Source organism: Pseudopodoces humilis, chromosome 16, assembly GCF_049639895.1.
Source record: "Pseudopodoces humilis isolate 2021_Gansu_Grassland_sample_001 chromosome 16, ASM4963989v1, whole genome shotgun sequence".
NCBI lineage: Eukaryota > Metazoa > Chordata > Aves > Passeriformes > Paridae > Pseudopodoces > Pseudopodoces humilis.
Genome location: NC_142215.1, coordinates 705,219 through 726,534, shown reverse-complemented (window position 1 = coordinate 726,534; position 21,316 = coordinate 705,219). Strand labels below are relative to the sequence as shown.

The following is a 21,316-nucleotide window of genomic DNA, read 5'->3' as shown; positions in this document are numbered from 1 at the left end:
TTTTCTCAAGGAAAAAAGTCCTTTTTTTCCCCTTGAATGGCTCAGAGTCTCGGGAAGGCCTGGAGCGGTCTGAGCGGCGCAGGGAGAGGTGGGAGCAGAGGCAGCAGAGGAGGAGAAGGATCAAGCGGCGCTCCATCAGCAGGGAGAAGTGGGTGGAGACGCTGGTGGTGGCAGACACCAAGATGGTGGAGTTCCACGGCAGTGCCAACGTCGAGAAGTACGTGCTGACCGTCATGAACATGGTGAGTGCACGGGGAGCCGCGGAAAGGCCTGGAACACCCCGGGTGGGGAGGCACTCGGAGCTCAGCCAGGCCCCCCCTGGCACGGGCAGGGCCACCTTCCCTGGTGTGGTTCCTTCCCCCCGTGGAGGTGCCAGAGGACAGCTGAGGCGAGGAGAGCCAGGTCCTGATGGTCTCTGCTGGGAAGCTGGGGGGCTCTGCTGGTGCCAAGCAGGAGAGGGGGTGGCTCAGTCTGGCCCTCTGCTCACCTCTGCACCGCGGAGAAAAGCTTTGGTTGATGCCAGGAGAGGGTGGGATTGGGCAGAGGACCTCAGGTAACATCCCCGGGTTTCTGGGGGGTGCTGAAGGCACCCAAAGATGTTAAGGCATCCTTTGAGATGTTAAACACTCCCAACAGGAGTGAGAGCAGAGGGGTTCCCCGGGCGTTCCTGGCTGAGTTCCAGTGTCTGCACTGATCCCATCAAGTGTAAATGGATTTCATGGCCCGTGTCTGTTCTTGCCTCCCATGCGGGGAATTCCTGAGATGCTGTCGGCAGCCTGCAGCAGCTTCCCCTGCAGGAGCTGCTGGTGCTGCAGCTGGAGGTGGCAGCAGCAGTGTCCTGGCTGCTCTGTGACCCAGCTCTGTCCCCGTGGCTGTCCCACTGCAGGTGGCCGGGCTGTTCCACCACGCCAGCATCGGGAACCCCATCAACATCGCCATAGTGCGGCTCATCCTGCTGGAGCACGAGGAGGTGAGGGCCAAACTGCGCCAGGCTGGGCTGGGCTGGAAGAGCAGGCTCCCTCCTGGGCTGTCCTCGTGGCCTGGCCGAGTGTGTGGGGGAGAAACCCACGTTTGCCTCCTTGTCCTGGCTGTAGAGCCAGGGATGGCGTGGGCAGAGGAGCTGCAGAGCCCAGGTTTTGGGGTGGTTTGTGGTGGCAGAGGGCTCTGGGTCACTGGGTGGTTCTGTCCAAGCTGTCCTGGGGGGCCTGAGGCCACTCAGGGTCTCCACAGCCACATCCTTCTCTCTCAGCCAGCACAGGGGGTTTTCTGCAGTGGTTCTTGACCCCTGTTACTGGATGATTTAATGTTTTGGTTGAATCACAGATGAAAAGACAGCAGGAAAAGGGCTGTCTTCCCACCCAGCCTACAAGCCATAAACATGGAGCAATTCCATCTGGATGGCAGTCACTCCCACCCTGACGTGTCTGGGGTCAGACCCCTCCCCATCCCCAGATCCAAACAGCTCCAGCACATCTCCCTTTATGTTGGCAGGAGGACCTGAAGATCTCCCACCACGCAGACAACACCTTGAAAAGCTTCTGCAAGTGGCAGAAGAGCATCAACGTGAAGGGAGACTCCCACCCCCTGCACCACGACGTCGCCGTCCTGCTCACCAGGTGTGCAGCCCACGCACAGGTTTGGGGCTGTGGCAGCCAAAAGCTCACCTGGCTGCAGCTGGGGGCAGGCAGGGAAACACCTCCGTGGGAGCTGCTGAAATCTCGCTCTCCCTGCCTGGACACAGCGTGTCAGGTCTGTAATGTGGAATTGGGGATGGTTCCTGACGCTGGAGCTGCTGTGGAAGGTGGCCCTGCCCATGGCAGGGGGGTGGAATTAGATGATCTTTAGGATCCCCTCCAACCCAAACCTTTCCATGAGTCTGTGATTCTCTGGGCTGGTCTCAGATCTCGGGTTTAAACCCGGGCACAGCTCCCAGTTGGGCTTTCCAAGCCAGGTTTTCACCGTGGCCCTGTTGCCAAGCCCCAGAAGGGCTGGATCCTCCCAGCAGTTGTACACTGGATTATCTCTCCTTTTTACCCTCCCAGGCTGGGCTTGCCAGAGGAGCCTCTGGGAAGCCCCTGGCCTCCCATGGAGCTGGCAGGAATTCCTGCCTCCGGCCAAGTTTGTGTACCTTGCAGTCAGAGCCTGCTTTGAGGCTTTCAGGCTGCCGTGGTCTGCCTGTCCTGGTGGTTTGGTGGTGATTCACAACCCACAGCTGCTTTATCTTCTCTGGGAGGTTTCTTTGTAGCAGAAGTGAGGCACTTGAGGCCTTGGAGCTGTTCTTCCTGGGTGGCTGGAGCTGCCCTGGAAAACCACAGCACCTCTGGGATGTGCTTCCCCAAGGCCTTGCTTGATTATCCCCAGCATCAGCTTTATTTATACAAGGGGATAAACGTAGCCAGGCTGGCCAGCAGCTCCCATTAATCAGCCTCAGGCATGGGCTGGGGATACTGGGAGAGGAGAGAGGAAAGGAAAGGTCAGAAATGTTTCCCCTGTGGAAGGATGTTGGATGTCTCCATTCCCGCTCCTGTTTGGCCGCCGTCCGTGTGCCGGGCCCTGCCGCCTTCCAACGCCCTCTCTGCTCTGTGTCTGTCTGTCTGTCCGTGTGTCCTGGTCCCCCTGCCCAGGAAGGACATCTGTGCAGCCATGAACAGGCCCTGTGAGACCTTGGGGCTGTCCCACGTGGCTGGGATGTGCCAACCCCACCGGAGCTGCAACATCAACGAGGACACGGGGCTGCCCCTCGCCTTCACCGTGGCCCACGAGCTCGGACACAGGTACCTCCCTCCTCCTCCTCCTCCTCCTCCTCCTCCTCCTCCTCCTCCCGTTCCTCTGTGTGCACCCCGGGGCTGGAGAAGGCACGGGGGGAAGTTGGGAGATGGTTCCCAAGCGGTTCCTCAGGGCTGCAAACACTCCCTTGCTCCCTGAGGGTTTCATCCCAGAGCTGAGTTTGGGGATGTCCCAGGTTTAGTGAGAACCACCTAATCCAAGGCAAGCTGGAGAAGTTGCACTTGTGTATGGTCCTGGGGTGGGAAGGTTTTGGTGCAGGGGTTGCCCACTGAGAAGTTTTAAAGTAGGATCTGTCTGTAGCATCAGCGACAGAATTTTGCCCCAGTCTCAGTTAGATTTTCACAAGGTCACTCGAACGCTGCAGTTCCCAGCAGACATCTGTGTGTGGGAAAACACCCACCAGCATGACCTTGCTGAGTACTCCTGCGTTTCCAGTGGGAAAGCTGAAGTGAAAGCACGGGACAGGGCTCAGGGCTGTCACCCCAGGGCAGGTCCCCTCTCCGGGGCCGGGAGCGGTGGCTGTGCTGGCTGTGCTGCTCGTGCCTCACCTCCCCTCCGTGGGCTGTGCTCTTACACAGTTTTGGGATTCAGCATGATGGAAGCAGCAATGACTGTGAGCCAGTTGGGAAAAGACCTTTCATCATGTCTCCACAGCTCCTGTATGACACGTCCCCTCTCACCTGGTCCCGCTGCAGCCGCGAGTACATCACACGCTTCCTCGAGTGAGTGCTTCCTCCTCTTCTTCCTCACTGCTGGCAGCTGGGGGTGGGAGCCAGGCATGGGGGCTGCTCTTACCTCTGAGATCTTCTCTCTGAGAGTGTTGGGGGTCTTTGCCCAGAGCAGCCGTGGCTGCCCCATCCCTGGGGGTGTCCTTGGAGCAGCCTGGGGTGGTGGAAGGGGTCCCTGCCCGTGGCAGGGTTGGGATGAGCTGTAAGATTCCTTCCCACCAAACCATTCCATGATTCCGTGGATCCTCCCTGGGTTACTCCCTGTGTGCTGTGAAGGGGGGTCAGGAGCTGTGGTGGGGGGCACAGGGGCTGTGATTGCACAGATAAAACCGGGGTGTTTTCCCTCTGCAGGTTCTGCAGAATCTCTTCCATTCCGTCTGCCTGACATGGGCAAACCAGGCCCAGCCAAATTCTTCCCTGCCTTTGTTTATTTTTAGCACCCGTGGCTGATTTTTCAGCCCGTTGTTAGGAAGTTCCAAGGAACAGAGCCCGGAGTTTGGTTTGTCAGCTTGCACTGGAGAAACATTTTCCTCCCTTGCTGGGGGAGGTTTGAAAACAGTGAGGAGCAGCGAGGGGAGAGCCAGGCCAGGGCCAGGCCCTCGCTCCCAAATCCCAGCCTGGGACGTGTGGGCTTGGCCCTGGGCAGGAGGAATTCCTGCTGATTTATGGCTTTAAAGGAACGGAGCTTTCCCGCATCCGCAGCGCTCTTGGCCCGCTGTTTTAACCTTCACTTGGGGATGAAGAATGTCCTGCTTGTGATGACCCTGGGCTGCTGTGAGCTGTGATGGGGGAGACAGAGCAGCTGGAAGCTGTTCTGCTGGGGTTTGTGTCTCTGCTGTCCCAGAAGGAGCAGCTCTGTCAGCGCTGTGACACCCCCGGGGACAGCAGGGACAGGAGCTGCTCTAACGGGATGCTGGCAGGAGAGCGGGAGGGAGGGAGCCAGGAAAGGGACCCTGCTGAGCTGGCTGAGCTTGGAACAGGCCCCACCTTTGGAAGAACCACGCTCTCCAATGGTGATTATTATTATTTTACACAAGATAATTCTTAGTTCACAAGCACAGCCCAGTGTTGGAGCATCTGAAAGCGATGTCCCGGCACTGCGGTCAGCACTGGCTGCAGCGGGGGCTTCAGTCAGGGTCTGCCTGGACACGAGGGGACACTGGGACAGGTCCTGTCCCTGCTGTGGCAGCAGTGTCCCCAGGGAAGCTGTCCCCTCGCTCAGGCCAGCGTGGGATGCTGGCACAGGGTGGCTGGTGATGCTCTGGTGCTGGAGGGACACTTCAGTCTTTGCTCTACATCACACAAGCAGATTTTCATCCTCTTCCCACAGTGCTGGAGCTCTCCTTCCATCATCTTCCTCCTGCCAGGGCCTGGGGCCTGCTGGCCTTCCCCTGCCCGTGCCAACCCCTGCCAGCCCCACCAGCTCCACGGCTGTGCAGCTCACTCCTCCCAAGCTCCAAGCTCTGCCTTTGTTTTTGTTGAATTCTGTCCTGGCTTCTTTGGACCCTTCCTCCAGTTCTCTGGGAGCTTTTGGAATTTTAATCCTGCTCTCAAATGTATCTGCAGATCCTCTCAGGCTGCTCACAGATGGGGATTTAATCATTGTTCCATCCACTCCGTCCCCCAGCTTGTTAAGGAACGGGCTGGAACAGGCAGAGCAGTGCAGGCCCCTGCATCTTTCCCTGTGGACTGGGATTTACTGCAGATCCCTGGAAGCCAGAGGGAAACTCAGGCCAATTTTTCCCTTCTTGGAGATGTGTTTTGGCCAATTGAACAGACCAGGAGAATGACTGTGAAGTATTTAACAAAGAAATAAATTCTGGAAAAGCTGGGAAGTTGAGGCAGATCCCAATCAGCCCCAGACCAGACAGAGACCCCTCTGTGAGCTGGGGCAGGACAGGGAGTGTCCCCAGCAGGTCAGAGGAGCTGGGGACAGTGTAGGGGGGACCTGTGGGGCCCCAGTGCTGGGACCCAAACAGGCAGAGGGTGAAGAGTCCAGGGCAGCACCGCTGTCACACTGGGGCTCATCCAGGGTGAGCTGCTTGAGCCAGGGCTTTTTCCAGCAGGGATACCAGTCCTGTTTCTAGAGAAAACACTGCAAGTGTCGGGAATGGGATGAGCTTTAAGTCTCCTTCCAAGCCAAACCATTCCAGGGGTGTGTGGTTCTGTGGAAATCCGTGTGGAGGTGCCGTGCAGCCCGTGCCTGACACAGGACCCTGTGTCCAGCTGCCCAGTCCCTGCTCCATCCACCCCAGCTCAGCCCCACATCACCCTCAGCCACCCCACCCTGCCCTTCCCACCGAGCTCCTGCTGTTGGGAGCTGGGAAACCGAGACTTCCGAGCCCCTGGGCTGCTGACAGCAACCCATTTCCTGGTTTTTCCCTTAGGAAAATGCATTTCAGTGAGGATATACATGGGAGTTTGAGGGGCTGACTCCAGCCAAGGGAGCTGTCTGCAGTGTCCGGTGTGGAGCTCGGTGGGTGGGATGGGAAAGGGAGGAGGGGGTGCTGGTTCTGCTGGGCATCACCCCCTGGCACTGCCAGCACCCCAAAGCAGCAGCTCTCCTGCTTCCAGCCCTTGTCTCCCTGCTGCTGGTTGGGGTTAAAAAGGAATCTTCATTTCGAGTTAATTCAGAGCCGTTCCCAATCACAACAAGCCCGAGTAATCTGATCCACCACCACAGCCTTGCCAGAGGCTCGGAACCAAGCTGGAAACGAGTTTGTTTAAATCATCACCGCGGGCTGCACTGGTGACAATTCCGTGTGTGTTTGGGAAGTGTGGGAGCAGCTGGAGCAGAGGGAGGCACTGCCTGCCTTGGCCACTCCAGTGCCACCTCTGCTCCAGAGAAATCCTGTCCAGCCTGGTTTGAGCCCTCTGTGGCAGCAGCATGGGGGTGATGAGCACGTTTGGCTGCTGGCAGCCTCCTTTATCCCTGTTAGCAGGGCTTGCAGGGACCTTTATGGTTGCTGCCCCTCCTGTCTTTGTCCCTTCACCCGTGTCCTGCCACCCCGGGGGGACCTGGGGGATCACTCTGGGGGGCTCCCAGCCCAGGAGGGTCCCAGAGGAGCCCGTGCACAGCGGAGCAGCTCCAGGGTGGTGTGGGTGGGAAATGCTGGTTGCTCCCTGTCCTGGGTTCCCCGGCTCCGGCCGGAGGGCTGGGACAGCTGTGGTGACCCTGCCCTGCTGTCTCTTGCAGCCGGGGCTGGGGGCTGTGCCTGGATGACCCCCCGGCCCAGGAGGTGCTGGACTTTCCCCTGGTGCCCCCGGGTGTCCTGTATGACGTGGGCCACCAGTGCCGGCTGCAGTACGGCCCCTACTCCACCTTCTGCGACGACATGGACGTAAGGGGGTCCCCTGGGGGCCTGGGGGCTCTGCTGGGGCTGATCTGTGCTGGATCTGTGCCTGGGGGATGGGTTTGTGCCTGGGGGATGGATCTGAGGGATCTGATCTGTGCCTGAGGGATGGATCTGAGGGATCTGATCTGTGCCTGGGGGATGGATCTGATCTGTGCCTGAGGGATGGATCTGTGCCTGAGGGATGGATCTGTGCCTGAGGGATGGATCTGATCTGTGCCTGGGGGATGGATCTGATCTGTGCCTGGGGGATGGATCTGTGCCTGAGGGATGGATCTGATCTGTGCCTGGGGGATGGATCTGAGGGATCTGATCTGTGCCTGAGGGACGGATCTGTGCTGGGCAGGAACCATGTCCCTCTGCTTCCCACAGAGTGTCTGCCACACGCTGTGGTGCTCCGTGGGGAACACGTGTCACTCCAAGCTGGACGCGGCTGTGGACGGCACGGCGTGTGGGGAGAGCAAGGTAACGGGGGGGACACCCCTCCCTGGCCTCGGGGACACTCCTCCCTGGCCTCGGGGACACTCCTCCCTGGCCTTGGGGACATCCCTCCCTGGCCTCGGGGATCCCTGCTCCTGCACACACAGGGGCTCTGCAGGGTCTAGTGCAGGCATGGGCTCATCCCTCTGCCCTCGCTCTGCCCGAACACCCTCTGGCCCCAGCAGGGATGCCCTCACTTGGGATCACCTGAGTCCCCTGGGAAGGTGAAACCCACAGTTAATGACCATGGCAGGAGAGCACCAGGCTCTCCCTGGGGAGGCACCTCTGAGCCCCTCTGGGCTGTGAATCCCCTTGCTGAGGGGTCTCCATGGAGCTTTGGGTGCGTTGCCTCCCTCAAATCCTCAAACAGCCCAGCACCTCTGAGATTCCCATGGCTTGAGGAGCTCCAGGCTGTGGCAGAGCCCAGCTGACCCCAGGCACCTCCCTGCAGGCAGAGCAGGGATTCCCAGGGGTCAGCGCTCCCCATCCTCAAGCTGTTCTCCCCTTCCCAGTGGTGCTTCAACGGCGAGTGCGTTCCCGTGGGATTCCGGCCCGAGCCCATCGACGGCGGCTGGAGCTCCTGGAGCTCCTGGGCCTCGTGCTCCCGCAGCTGTGGTGCAGGAGTGCAGAGCGCTGAGAGGCACTGCAGCCACCCCACGTAAGCCAGCCCCGAGCCCCGGGACAGCCACGGAAGCCTGGGCTGGTTTGGGTTGGAAGGGACCTGGTTCCATCCCCTGCCCCGGGAGTGTTGCAGCGTGACTCAAACAAGGGGCAGAGACTCCACGCTCGGGGATGTGAAACACATCCAGTGCCCTTCAGTGACACAACAGCAAACCAGGCATTCCTGGAGCCTGATTCAGAGTTGTTTTGAAAAATCCTGCTGCAGTTTATCACCCTGCTGCGTTCCAGGAGCCAGCGCTGGCTCCTGCCTGGAAGTGTCCGGGCGCTGCTGGAGGAGCTGCCATCTCCACCCTGGGATTTCTGGGCTGACCCATCTGCTTCCCAGATGTCCCCTTGGTCACCAAATCACCATTGCACTGGATTCAGCCAAAACCCCTGGTGCCAGAGCACCCTGGGGTGGGGGGAAAAGGGCTTTGTAGAGATGTTCCAGGGGGTGGCATGGGAGCTCTGGCAGCCCCAGGAGTGAGCTCCTGACGCTTCCAGACGTGTTCTGCCCATCCTCTTCCTCGGGTGAGTTTAGCACGTGCTGCCGGGCTCCCGAGGGAAGTGCTCTGTCATCTCGGTCCTGGGTCAGGACCTGGACTGGGGTTTGACATGAACTGTGGCAGAGGTGCTGTGGTGGTTTATGGAGTGCTCCAGACACAGCTGTGGGCAGGCAGGAGAGCAAACACTGGGAACTTCCCGGGCAGTGTTTGCTTTGGCCCCTGGAGGTAAATCTTCAGCTTTGCCCTTGGGATGAAGTGAGGAAATGTGTGCTGGGCATCCCCCCTCCCACAGCCGTTCCCTCAGGGCAGAGCATGTAAACACAGCCCTGAAATAATCCTGAGCTTCATTCTCTTCAGCAAAGTGTGCCCAGGAGAAGGAATTTTCACGAGGTCAGGGGACACGGGCCATGGACAGAGGTGTGACGGAAGGGAAGGGCAGGCGGGAGATGGTGGCCGTGGTGTGAGGGTCTGCTGGCATCTGAGAAAAACATCGTTGATGCTTCTCAAGTCTCTCTTGCTTTAAAATGTCCAGTGTCAGCTTTGCCATTCCCTGGGCAGTAGAGGAGCAGAGTCAGGAGCTCTGGGTGGGGTGGGGAGCAGGCTGGACAGCCCGGTCTGTGGGAGGTGTCCCTGCCCATCCCAGCCGCTGGAACAGGACTTTAAGGTCCCTTCCAACCCAAACCGCTGCACAGCTCTGTGATCCCGAGGGCTGTGCCCCTCTCAGCCCCCTGTGCCTCCTGTTTTCCCTGCCACAGGCCCAAGTATGGGGGCCGGTACTGCCTGGGGGAGCGGAAGCGGTTCCGGATCTGCAACGTGCGGCGCTGTCCCCCGGACAAGCCCTCCTTCCGCCAGCTCCAGTGCAGCCAGTTCAACCCCATGCTCTACAAGGGGAAGCTCTACAAGTGGACACCAGTGCCCAACAGCAGTGAGTGGAGGGCAGAGAGCTCGCAGCTCGGGGCTGGCTGGTGGTGTCGCAGCGTTGCCCTGCGGGCCGTGGCTGCTGTGTTCTGCGTTTTACGCCGTGGCTGGGCTCGCAGGGCTGGTTTGTGCTGTCAGAGCCAGCCCAGGGCGCTGGGGCTGAGCCTGTGCCTGTTCCCCAGTGAACCCCTGCGAGCTGCACTGCCGGCCCGAGCACGAGTACTTCGCGGAGAAGCTGCGGGACGCGGTGGTGGACGGGACGCCCTGCTACGACAGCGACGCCAGCCGCGACATCTGCATCAACGGCATCTGCAAGGTACACGGGGACACAAAACACGGCTGGCAGCCACCCTTGGGTGCTCTGCATCAATGGCATCTGCAAGGTACACGGGGACACAAAACACGGCTGGCAGCCACCCTTGGGTGCTCTGCATCCCCTGCCTCTCATGCTGAGCTGGCTCCTTTTGCCGTTCCCCACCTGGAGAGCGTTCGTGGGGTGAGCTGTGTCAGCCTCTGCGCTGGCCTCCAGGAGCCGGAGACAGCCCAGGCCAGGATGGACGGGGCTTGGAGCAGCCTGGTGCCAGGGAAGGTGTCCCTGCCCATGGCAGGGGGGTGCCAGGATTGCGTGAATGGCTTGGGGACGGTGCAGCCGGTGCTGTGAGTGCCTGGGGGTGCTGCTGTGAGTGCCTGGGGGTGCTGTGAGTGCCTGGGGGTGCTGCTGTGAGTGCCTGGGGGTGCTGCTGTGAGTGCCTGGGGTGCTGCTGTGAGTGCCTGGGGGTGCTGCTGTGAGTGCCTGGGGTGCTGTGAGTGCCTGGGGTGCTGTGAGTGCCTGGGGTGCTGTGAGTGCCTGGGGGTGCTGTGAGTGCCTGGGGGTGCTGCTGTGAGTGCCTGGGGTGCTGCTGTGAGTGCCTGGGGTGCTGCTGTGAGTGCCTGGGGGTGCTGTGAGTGCCTGGGGGTGCTGCTGTGAGTGCCTGGGGGTGCTGTGAGTGCCTGGGGTGCTGTGAGTGCCTGGGGGTGCTGCTGTGAGTGCCTGGGGGTGCTGTGAGTGCCTGGGCGTGCTGCTGTGAGTGCCTGGGGGTGCTGCTGTGGGGCTGACGGGGCTCCCTTGCAGAACGTGGGCTGTGACTACGAGATCGACTCGCAGGCGGTGGAGGATCGCTGCGGGGTCTGCCACGGGGACGGCTCCACCTGCCACACCGTGCACAAGACCTTCGAGGACAGCGAGGGGCTGGGTAAGGGCACCTCCTGCTGCCCCCAGAGCACGGCGGGCCCAGCACAGCTGCTGCTGCTGCTCCTTTAGCTGCAATTTGTCCATTTTCTGGGGATAAGACAGCAGGGAACTCGGGTGGGCTCAGAGCAAGGCAGGGTTTGGTGCCTCACAGAGGTGTAAGGATTGGCACGGGGGACACTGCACCCACCCGAGGACAAAAATCGTCTGTGACTCCTCTGACTCCACCCAGACCAATGCTCAGTTCCACTCCCAGGTTATGTCGACATTGGGATCATCCCCGTGGGAGCGCGGGAGATCCGGATTGAAGAGGTGGCAGAAGCCGGGAATTTCCTGGCGCTGCGGAGCGAGGACCCGGAGAGATATTTCCTGAATGGTGGCTGGACCATCCAGTGGAACGGGGACTACAGGGTGGCAGGGACCACCTTCACCTACAGGAGGACGGGGAACTGGGAGAACCTCACCTCTCCAGGGCCAACCGTGGAGCCCGTGTGGATCCAGGTAGGATGGATCCTGCCTTCCTTGTGGGGCTGAGCTGCCGTGGTCCCTCACAGCCCCTCCCCACATCCCGGGATGGGCTCTGCCCTCCTCGGGGTGTGTTCAGCCAGCGCTGGAGCAGCCGAGCAGGCGCTGCTGGCCCGGGAAGTGTTTCCAGCCCACAGCACTTCCAGCTGAGCCTCATCCCCTTTGCGACATTCGGTAAAATATTTACATGGGAGAGTGAGAGGAAGGAGAAGGAGCCATTCCCTGAGGCCTTTCCCACCTCTCATCAGGAGCAGGGAAAGAGCCCCCAGTGCTTCTGGCTGGGCTGGACACTCGGGAGTGGGGCAGCTGCCAGTTCATGCGAAGCTGTTGGGAGTCGATGTCCTCGTGACCGGGAGGCCGAGCCTGGCTCTGCTGACACCAGTGGCAATCATCCCACAGATGATGGCACAGCTGGCACCAGGCTGGAGACCCTCGTGGTGCCATGGTGCAGAGGTGGTGATGGCCACGGAGCTGCACCCCAGGGACCCCCAGGATCCCCCTGCCCTGGCAGCCGGGGCTCAGCCCAGCGCGGTCCCTGGAGCATCCCCGCCTTTGCACGGGCTCACCCAGAGCTCGGCCCCCGAGCAGCCAAAATCTGCTCCTGCCCTTCCTTCAGCAGCAGCTCGGGGTGGGATGTGAGGGCCAAGGGCTGCTGTTAATGGGAATGCTGGCGTGCTCAGCACCCACAGATCACTTTCTGGGATTCACGGACTAATTAAAACCTTCGGAGGAGAACGTTTCGATATTCATGGAGAGGTTTTGGAAAGACTCCCTGGCTCCCGCCAAAGCTCCAAGAACAACAAAGCTTTGGCAATAATGGGAGTGCTTAGGCTAAGAAAAACAGGGATGAACTCCCAGCCCTGGCGAGCGCGGGTGCGGGAGGCGCTGTGAGCAGGGCTTGTGTCAAGCACAGGAGCAGCAGGAGCCCGTGGTTTGCAGGGGGAAGCAGTTTAGGAAATTCCACCCGTGGGCCGGGACACCTTCCACAAACCGTGTTACTCCAATTTCCATCCAGCTCTGTTGTGGAGCTGGGCACAGGCTCAGTCCTTCTGCCCCTGCTGGGCAGTTCCTTCTCTCCTGAGAAGCCCCCAGGGCAATGCCACCCTGCACTGCCCTGCCCGGCCACCTCCTGCTGTCCCCTGTGTCCCCAGCTGCCATTCACCCCTGCTGTCCCCTGTGTCCCCAGCTCCTGTTCACCCCTGCTGTCCCCTGTGTCCCCAGCTCCTGTTCACCCCTGCTGTCCCCTGTGTCCCCTAGCTGCCATTCACCCCTGCTGTCCCCTGCTGTCCCCTGTGTCCCCAGCTCCTGTTCACCCCTGCTGTCCCCTGCTGTCCCCTGTGTCCCCAGCTCCTGTTCACCCCTGCTGTCCCCTGTGTCCCCTGTGTCCCCAGCTCCTGTTCACCCCTGCTGTCCCCTGTGTCCCCCAGCTGCCATTCACCCCTGCTGTCCCCTGCTGTCCCCTGTGTCCCCCAGCTCCTGTTCACCCCTGCTGTCCCCTGCTGTCCCCTGTGTCCCCAGCTCCTGTTCACCCCTGCTGTCCCCTGTGTCCCCAGCTCCTGTTCACCCCTGCTGTCCCCTGTGTCCCCAGCTGCTGTTCCAGGAGACCAACCCCGGGGTGAGGTACCAGTACACGATCCAGCGCCCGGCCGACAGCGAGAACGAGATCGAGCAGCCCGAGTTCCTCTGGCGCTTTGGCTCCTGGAGCAGCTGCACGGCCACCTGCGGGACAGGTGAGTGCAGCCCCTCGGGACCCCCGCTCCGGGCACTGCAGCATCCCTGGGGAGCCTTGGGGATTGCTGGCGCTTGGGTTTCGCGAGGTGTTGGGGAGGAAGAAAGGGACATCTGCTGAGGTCACGGCTCGGTGCTCCCCGGGAGCCCCGGGGCTTTGTCAGCGCTCGCTCCCGGCTCGGTGTCCTGTTACCCGGCAGGGGATGGACACAAAAGAGCTTTAGAGAAATCGGGGAGTGTGGAAGGGCCTCTGCAGGGGGGGATATCCAGGGTTTTCCGGAGGGCGCTGGGGTCCCGCAGTGTCCGGGTGGGGACATTTGCTTGTCCCCATCCTGCCCCCCGGGCTGGGCATCCCGGGGTCCCCAGGGCAGCTCTTGGGGCAGCTGATGCAGAGGGAAACTTCTGGAACATTGCCAGGAGAGGCTGCGAGCAGCGAGCCCTTCCTGGAGAGCAGCTGGCGCTGGATAAAAGGGGAACTCAAGGACACTCGTGCTTTCTAGGTAGCACAGAGCGCCAGGACATGGGCTTTGCTTAAAACCAGCTTTCCTTTGTATGATTGGAGCACTTGGCTTGCAGAAGAGAAGGGAAATAGAGGAGTGAATCGGGCAGGAGTCGGGTGAGGGTGAGCAGCTGGAGGAGGGCTGAGCCCCTCTTCCTGCACTGAGTGATGATGTGAGAGGAGCCGTGGGTTTGGGAGAGCTGACACTGAGTCTCTGGTGAGTCCCAGGGCCCTGGCAGCTCCCAAGTGCTGGAGCCAGAGCTCAGCAGCTTCAGCAGGGTTCTGTCAGTCTCAGCTGAGCCTGTGGTGACAGCTCTCCGTGTCACAGGTCAAGTACGTGCTGCAGAAACGGGGGCAGAGGCCGGAGCGTGGTGAGGTGACGCTCAGAAACCCCTGCGAGCAGGCTGGGACAGGGGGCTTTGGGCAGTGCCTTGTCCCCGGGCTGGGCTGGGGCTGCCACAGGGGCTCCCCACAGCCCTGGGCACACGGGCTGGGGTGGCTGGCTGGCTGTAGCAGCTCCGTGCCTGCAGCGCCTGAGCTGCCGTGGGGCAGCCTCAGCACCCCTGGGCTTGCAGCTTCAGCCGCTGGTTTCATTTTCTTTCTGCTGTCCTGGTGGCTCAGGCTCACCGAGGGCCTCCTGTCAGCTGCTGGCTGCTTGGGTTGGGTTTGTGAAGCTGCACCAGTGCCAGTGTGGTGCCCAGCAGTGACCTGGGGTGCCCAGCAGTGCTCCAGGGTGCCCAGCAGTGCCCCAGGGTGCCCAGCAGTGCCCATCAGTGCCCCAGGGTGCCCAACAGTGCCTCAGGGTGCCCAGCAGTGCCCATCAGTGCCCCAGGGTGCCCAGCAGTGCCCCAGGGTGCCCAGCAGTGCCTCAGGGTGCCCAGCAGTGCCCATCAGTGCCCCAGGGTGCCCAGCAGTGCCCCAGGGTGCCCAGCAGTGCCCAGCAGTGCCCCAGGGTGCCCAGCAGTGACCTGGGGTGCCCAGCAGTGCCCCAGGGTGCCCAACAGTGCCCCAGGGTGCCCAGCAGTGCCCAGCAGTGCCCCAGGGTGCCCAGCAGTGCCCAGCAGTGCCCAGCAGTGCCCCAGGGTGCCCAGCAGTGCCCAGCAGTGCCCCAAGGTGCCCAGCAGTGCCCAGCAGTGCCCAGCAGTGCCCCAGGGTGCTCTCAGTGTCCGTCCCACCCGCAGGGGTGCAGCGGCAGGCCGTGCACTGCGTGGAGAGGCTGGCAGGCCTGGTGGAGGAGCGGTTCTGCGACGCGCTCACCCGCCCTGACGACCAGCAGCGCACCTGCAGCGAGGAGCCCTGCCCGGCCAGGTGAGAGCCCCTGCTCCCCTCCCCTCTCCCCAGCCTGGGGATGGCTCCCCAGCCCTGTGCTGCTCCAGGGCAGCGTCCCTGGGGCTGCCTGACCACTGCAGGGCATTGCCTGCCCACAGGCTGAGCTCCCATCCTGGCAGGATCTCCTCTCTGCCTCTGTGCACGTAACCTGGCACAGCTCAGGGACCATCCCATCCCTGACCCCCCCCGTCTGAGCTCCCAGACCTTGGGCTGACACATTTGGGATCCTCCTTTCCCCACGGCCCCCCGTGACGGGCAGTGGGATGGATCCTGGGGCACAGCTCCTTGCTCTGGCTGAGATCTTTCCTTTTCCCCTTGTTCCTTTCCCCTGTCCCTCCCTGTCCCTCCCTGTCCCTCCCTGTCCCTCCCTGTCCCTCCCTGTCCCTCCCGTCCCCGCAGGTGGTGGGTGGGTGAGTGGCAGGCGTGCTCAGCCACGTGTGGCCGCCCGGGGCTGATGAAGAGGACGGTGCTGTGCATCCAGAGCGTGGGGCTGGACGAGCAGAGGGCCCTGCAGCCAGAGCACTGCCAGCACCTGGCCAGGCCGGACGCCACCGCGCCCTGTCACCCACAGCTGCCCTGTCCCTCCCCGTGGGCTGTGGGCAACTGGTCTGAGGTGAGAGGGAGCGCCGGGGGTGTCCCAGTGTCCTGCAGAGGGGTGGGAGCCGGGCCCAGGTGTCCCCAGACACCCCAGCCTGGCCGGGAGCGATGGGTGTGCTGACAGAAAACCCGGGGCCGTGTCTCTGTGGGCTCTGCAGCTCCCAGGGACGGGAATTCCATTGCTGGAGAGGTCTCAGGGCGAGGAAGGAGCGCTGGGCAGTTGAACTCTGCCCCATCTCTGAGCTCACACACAGGGTGCCCAGGAGGGCAGGGGTGAGGTTTCCAACTGGACATGGTCAGAACAGCCTGCTGTGGTGGAAGGTGTCCCCGTGTCCCTGCCCACGGCAGGGGGTGGAACTGGGTGATCTTCAAGGTCCTTTCCAACCCAGATGATTCCATGGGGTCATTAATGGTGACACTCTGTGTAGCCTTGATTTATTTTTGTGTTTATGGGAATCAGCTTAGCCACAGGCTGAGGGTTTCGACCAGCAAATGATAACTCCTGATTTAAGCAGCCGTTCCAAAAGTGTTCAGAGTGAAGACAAATGTCAGGAGAGAAAGGAGAGAGCCTGGGAACAGAGCTTGTTGCTAAGGAACAAATGGAATCAAATGGGAGCAGAGAATTTGAAGGCTAGATGAGAGCGGGTTGGGAATATTTTTCTAGGGGCCCACAAAAACCACAATTAAGGGCTGAGAAAGATGGATGCAATGGTTCAACAGGAAAATTACAGTTTGTTGGTGGGTCAGTGCTGGGCAGGGCCAGCCCCAGCCCTCACAGCTGTCCTCTGCGCTGGTGGCACCAATGGATTTGTGAGCCCAGGAGAAATGTGTTTGGGATTTTGAGGTTCTGTCATTTTTCTGTCCTTTAATTTAAAGGGAGAGCCCTCTTTCTTTTCCATTTCCACCACCACCATAATTAGGGGAGTTGGAGGGGTTTGGAAGCTCCCCAGAGCCGTGGTCCTTCTGTCAGCAGCAGCAGCAGGCTGGGGCAGGAGCACGTGTGCCCGTCTGGCACTGGAGCACCTGGCACCCAGAGGGGCTCTCTGGGGTTTGGGTGGCCCCAGCTGCTTCAGCACTGGGACTTGGTACCCCAGAAGGACCCTGAAGCACCACACATCCAGCCTGATGGACGTTCCAAAGAGGCTGATGCTGTCAGAAGGCTGGTTTGTTGTTCTCCAGCTCCCCCACGGGATGGCTGTGCCCTGGCAGGAGCATGTCCCGCCGTGCCAGCCTGCCCCGATGCCTCCTGCTCAAGGCTGAACCCTCCATCGAGCTCGGTGTGTTCCCACACGGGGCTCCTGGCAGCCCTCACTCCTTATCTGTGTCCCAAGGGCTCTCCTGATAACCCAGCCCTGGTAAATAACCTCCCTGCGTCCCCCCTGCGAGCGCTGCGGTGCCTGGAGTTATCTCCTGGATGGAGCTGGAGGCCTTGGCTGGGCAGTTCCAGCTCGGTGGGAGCTGGGCTGTTTTCCCTGGCTGCTGTGCGGTCCCAGGGGGAGGAGCAGCTCCGTGCAGCCCTCTCTCAGGTGCTGGTGTGTGGCTGTTTGGTTCCAGCTCCTGGAAATGCCTGGTGCTGGCCAAGTGCTGTTACCAGAGAACCCTGGAATGTTCCGGGGTGGAAGGGACCTTAAAGCTCATCCAGTTCCACCCCCGTGCCATGGGCAGGGACACCTTTCACTAGTCTGGGTTGCTCCAAGCCCCAAATGCAGCAGAAAATGCTGCTCTTCTCCTTCCCAGCTTCTCTTGTACTGAGCCATCTCAAAGAGCCCATTATGGGGGTGTGCTGTGTCCCCAACAAAGCTCCTTCCTGACCTCTGCCTTTTCCCTACTGGGACAACACCCGTGTTGTTATTCCCTGCTTCAAAGAATGCTCTTGTAGAAGAAGAGATGCAATTCATGGCACTAGGTCACAGGAAAGACCTATTAGATCATCCCAGCCCTGCCCTGCCCAGCGTCCATCTCCCGGGAAAGCTGTTTGTGCCTGGAGTGCAGGTCAGGGATCACCCTGAGCAAAGTGTCCCCAGCACCAGCCCTGCTCGGGGCTGCTCTGCCGCGGGGACAGCCACAGAGGGAGGTTTGGGCAGTGATGCTGATGTCCAGGGTGAGCAGAACCTGCAGGCTGGCCCAGGGGCAGGGTGACACGGAGGGGACACCAGGAGCTGCCCAGGGGCAGGGTGACACGGAGGGGACACCAGGAGCTGCCCAAAGGCAGGGTGACACGGAGAGGACACCAGGAGCTGCCCAAAGGCAGGGTGACACAGAGGGGACATGAGGAGCTGCCCAGGGGCAGGGTGACACGGAGGGGACACCAGGAGCTGCCCAAAGGCAGGGTGACACGGAGAGGACACCAGGAGCTGCCCAAAGGCAGGGTGGCACAGAGGGGACACCAGGAGCTGCCCAAAGGCAGGGTGACACGGAGAGGACACCAGGAGCTGCCCAGGGGCAGGGTGACACGGAAGGGAGGGAGCAGCACTGGCACCACTCCTGGCCTGCCCCACAGACCTGTCCCTCTCTGTCCCTTGCCAGTGCTCGGTGACCTGTGGGAACGGGACCCAGAGCCGCCCTGTCCACTGCAGCAACAGCACGGGGGCCGCCTGTGACCCTGCCCAGCGACCCAGCCCGCACAGGGGCTGCTCCCTGCCACAGTGCCACAAGGAATGGGACAGTGCCAACGCAGACTGGTCTGGCAGCGGCTCCTCCAGCAGGGAGATATTTAACGAAATCCATTACGTCCCCAGCAGCCGCATTCCTAAATTTAACCCCTTAATCCCAAGCATCCCCGAGTCCAACGATGTCAATGTGATCACCGAGGAGGACTTCTCAGCCAGGAAAGGAAATATCTTTGTTGACGATTTTTACTACGATTACAACTTCATCAACTTCCATGAGGATCTGTCTTACTATCCCTTCACGGAGAAGGAGAGCAAAGGCGAGGAGCCAAAGCCCGAGCAGGGCACTGAGGGCACGGAGGGGCCCTGGGAGCTGCCCACCGAGGGGCTGCTCACCCCCGAGCTGGGAGGAGAGAGCCAGGAGCCCCCCGGCACCGAGGAGAACGCTCCTGTGCATGAGCGAGAGACACAGCCCGGCCACTCAGCCACCAGGGACAGCCTGAGCGTGCTCCCCGAGGATGTGGGACCAGCCACCCCCAGATACAGCACCCCCGGCTTTCTGGGCCAGGAGGAGGAGGAGGAGGAGGAGGAGGATGCGGTGCTCGTGCCCCGTTCTGAGCACCACCCGCCCACCCAGAGCTCTGCAAGCCACGGCCACCCACCCTGGGATGAGCCCCACGGGGCTGTGCCCACCCGGAGCAGCCTTGGGCGGGATGGTCCCCGGGGTCCCCAGGCAGCGGGTCCGGAGGTGTCCCCTGGGCCAGGAGCTCCGGGCAGCACACAGGGACGTGGCCCAGCCAGGGCTGCAGGGAGCGGCCACCGGGACCCCGGGGAAAGGGGTCTGGCCACCAGCAGCGACAGCAGCGGTGCAGCCCCGCAGGCCACGGAGCGGCACGGCTGGGCAGGAGTGCCCGGGGGGATGCTGGACACGCAGTCCCCTGGGATGCGGAGGGCAGATCCTGCCTCGCCCACACCGCTGGGCTGGGGGCTGGCAGGGAGTGCTGGCAGCCCCCACCCTGCCGTGAGTCCCCCTCCTGCGGGTGCTGCTGGGGCTCCCGTGGGACACCAGCCAGGGCTGCACGCCCCCACAGCCCCCACCTCAGTGCCCTCGGTGGCCACAACAGCCCCTCCAGTGCCCTTGCCCCCTGCCACACCCGAGCCACCCACCCAGCTCAGCTCCAGCGGCCTCACCCAGCAGGATGCTCTGGTGCCAGCCCTGCCCACAGCCCCAGCTCGTGGCCCGCCTGCCCACGCAGCAGGGTCACCCCTGGAATGGGGGACACAGGGGGTGTCCCAGCACCTGGACCCGCCCCACACCGAGCTGACCTCCCATGGGACCCTGCTCAGCGTCACTGCTGGGGCACCCTCACCATGGACACCCCCAGGGACATCACCGAGGGACCCCTCACCATGGACACCCCCAGGGACATCACCAGGGGACCCCTCGCCATGGACACCCCCATGGACATCACCAGGGGACCCCTCGCCATGGACACCCCCAGGGACATCACCAGGGGACCCCTCACCATGGACATCACCAGGGACATCACCGAGGGACCCCTCACCATGGACATCACCAGGGGACCCCTCACCATGGACATCACCAGGGGACCCCTCACCATGGACACCCCCAGAGACATCACCGAGGGACCCCTCACCATGGACATCACCAGGGACATCTGCCTCTGGTGATGGGGGACACGAATTGTCCCAGGCCACCCCTTGGCCCCCCCTGCTGTGGGAGAAGAGGCTGGAGGAGGAGGAGGAGGCTCTGCTTCCACTGTCAGCCACCGCAGCAGCCACTGCCAAGCCCAGCTGGGAGGTCGGGAACTGGAGTGAGGTACGTGGTGAGTCCCATGAAAAGTGACACGGCCAGTGCGGATGTGAGACCTGTGCAGGCTGGCTCTGGGCTCCTGGCAGCAGTCAGTGACTGCGGTCATTAATGCTAATTAAGAAACAAAAGCTAAAGGCTCCCCCAGCCCCGGGGTGCTGCCCCTTTTCCCCCTGTGCTGTGGGCAGCCCTGGCCCCGAGAATCCTCCTGGGAGCCAGCAGAGCAGGGAGAGGAAGGGTCAGTCCCACCCAGAGCAGAAACACTGGAATGGGCTGTGGAGGAGCGTGTTCCTCCTCCTCCTCCTCCTCCTCCCCTGGGCTGAGCGCTGCTCAGAGGGGAAGCTCCTCTCCCCACATCACCCCACAGCCCCTTCCTGGTGTTCCAGGCCGGAGCTGTGTCCCCGGGGCTCCCTCGGTGGCCGGCCCCAGGGCAGGGCTGCTGGCGGTGGGGTGGCCACAGCAGGTCCCTGTGTTGCAGTGCTCGGCCACGTGCGGTGTGGGCGCGGTGTGGAGGCCGGTGCGCTGCAGCAGCGGTGCCGAGAGCGGCTGTGCCGCGGCCGACAGACCCGTTCCTGCCCGGAGGTGCTCCCTGAGACCCTGCTCGGCCTGGCGTGTGGGCAACTGGAGCAAGGTAAGGGGCCCTGCGGGGAGGGAAGGTCCCCAAAACCCGCGGGACAAGGCGGCTGTGGGGCTCACGCCTGCTCCTTGCCCCACGGCTCACGTGGGTAAAGGTTTGCACTTGCCACAGGGTTTAAACTACTCATCCCACAGTACTTTCATTTTTCCTGCTCTTGGGCTGTAAAAAAATCGGGAATTTGCAAAAGCTGAACGAAGTGGTTTGATGAAGGGCCAGGCTGGCTGGGGCTGGACAGCCTGGTCTAGCGGGTGTCATCATCCCATCACAGGGGCCTGGAGCAAGGTGCTCTTTGAGGTCCATCCCAAACCAGTCTGTGGCTTGTCAGTCTCTGGACAGTGTTCTGGCCACTCTGCACTGCAGTGCCAGGGGATGTCTGCAGTTGGGTTGGGTGGATTCGGTGGGTTTGGTGGTGGGGAACAGCCCTCCTTGCTCTGGGTGGTTGCTGTTCCTTGGGATCATCGGTTCCTCAAGGCATAAAGACTGTTGTTGTTAGTGATGGGAGCCAGCTGCTTCCAGAGGGGTGCTGGTGACGGACGAGCTGCACACACCGTGCTCTAGCTTGGCCTGCAGCAAGAGGGGAAGGGACGTGGTGTCAGCTCAACCCAAAGTGGTCCCTGGGGCCGCTCGGGCCGTGCTGCCCTTCCCAGCGCGGTGCTGTGTCCTTCCCCAGTGCTCCAGGAGCTGCGGCGGGGGCACCAAGGTGCGGGATGTTCACTGCATCGACACCCGGGACCGGCGGCTGCTGCGGCCCTTCCACTGCCGGGCCGCGCTGCCGCCGCCGCCGGCACAGCTGCCGTGCCGGAGCGCGCCGTGCCTGGCCTGGTACACGTCCTCCTGGAGAGAGGTACGGGCTGCCCTGGGGACAGCTCATCCCTGGCAGGGTCACCTCCCCCTGTCCCAG

At 62.0% G+C, this 21,316-nt stretch overlaps 1 protein-coding gene across 1 annotated transcript in view; it reads left to right on the top strand.

The window, feature by feature from the left end:
* The window catches only part of ADAMTS7 (ADAM metallopeptidase with thrombospondin type 1 motif 7), a 35,084-nt gene that overhangs the window by 3,826 nt on the left and 9,942 nt on the right, over positions 1-21,316 (top strand). Inside the window, exons 4-21 of the mRNA XM_014250995.2 lie at positions 46-242; positions 887-970; positions 1,492-1,616; positions 2,625-2,774; positions 3,366-3,509; positions 6,712-6,856; positions 7,241-7,333; positions 7,861-8,006; positions 9,270-9,439; positions 9,615-9,748; positions 10,544-10,664; positions 10,917-11,161; positions 12,774-12,915; positions 14,594-14,720; positions 15,141-15,354; positions 17,865-19,787; positions 20,257-20,409; positions 21,086-21,259. Coding sequence (XP_014106470.2) covers positions 46-242; positions 887-970; positions 1,492-1,616; positions 2,625-2,774; positions 3,366-3,509; positions 6,712-6,856; positions 7,241-7,333; positions 7,861-8,006; positions 9,270-9,439; positions 9,615-9,748; positions 10,544-10,664; positions 10,917-11,161; positions 12,774-12,915; positions 14,594-14,720; positions 15,141-15,354; positions 17,865-19,787; positions 20,257-20,409; positions 21,086-21,259 — 4,487 coding nt within the window. The remainder of the gene's footprint in view (positions 1-45; positions 243-886; positions 971-1,491; positions 1,617-2,624; positions 2,775-3,365; positions 3,510-6,711; positions 6,857-7,240; positions 7,334-7,860; positions 8,007-9,269; positions 9,440-9,614; positions 9,749-10,543; positions 10,665-10,916; positions 11,162-12,773; positions 12,916-14,593; positions 14,721-15,140; positions 15,355-17,864; positions 19,788-20,256; positions 20,410-21,085; positions 21,260-21,316) is intronic.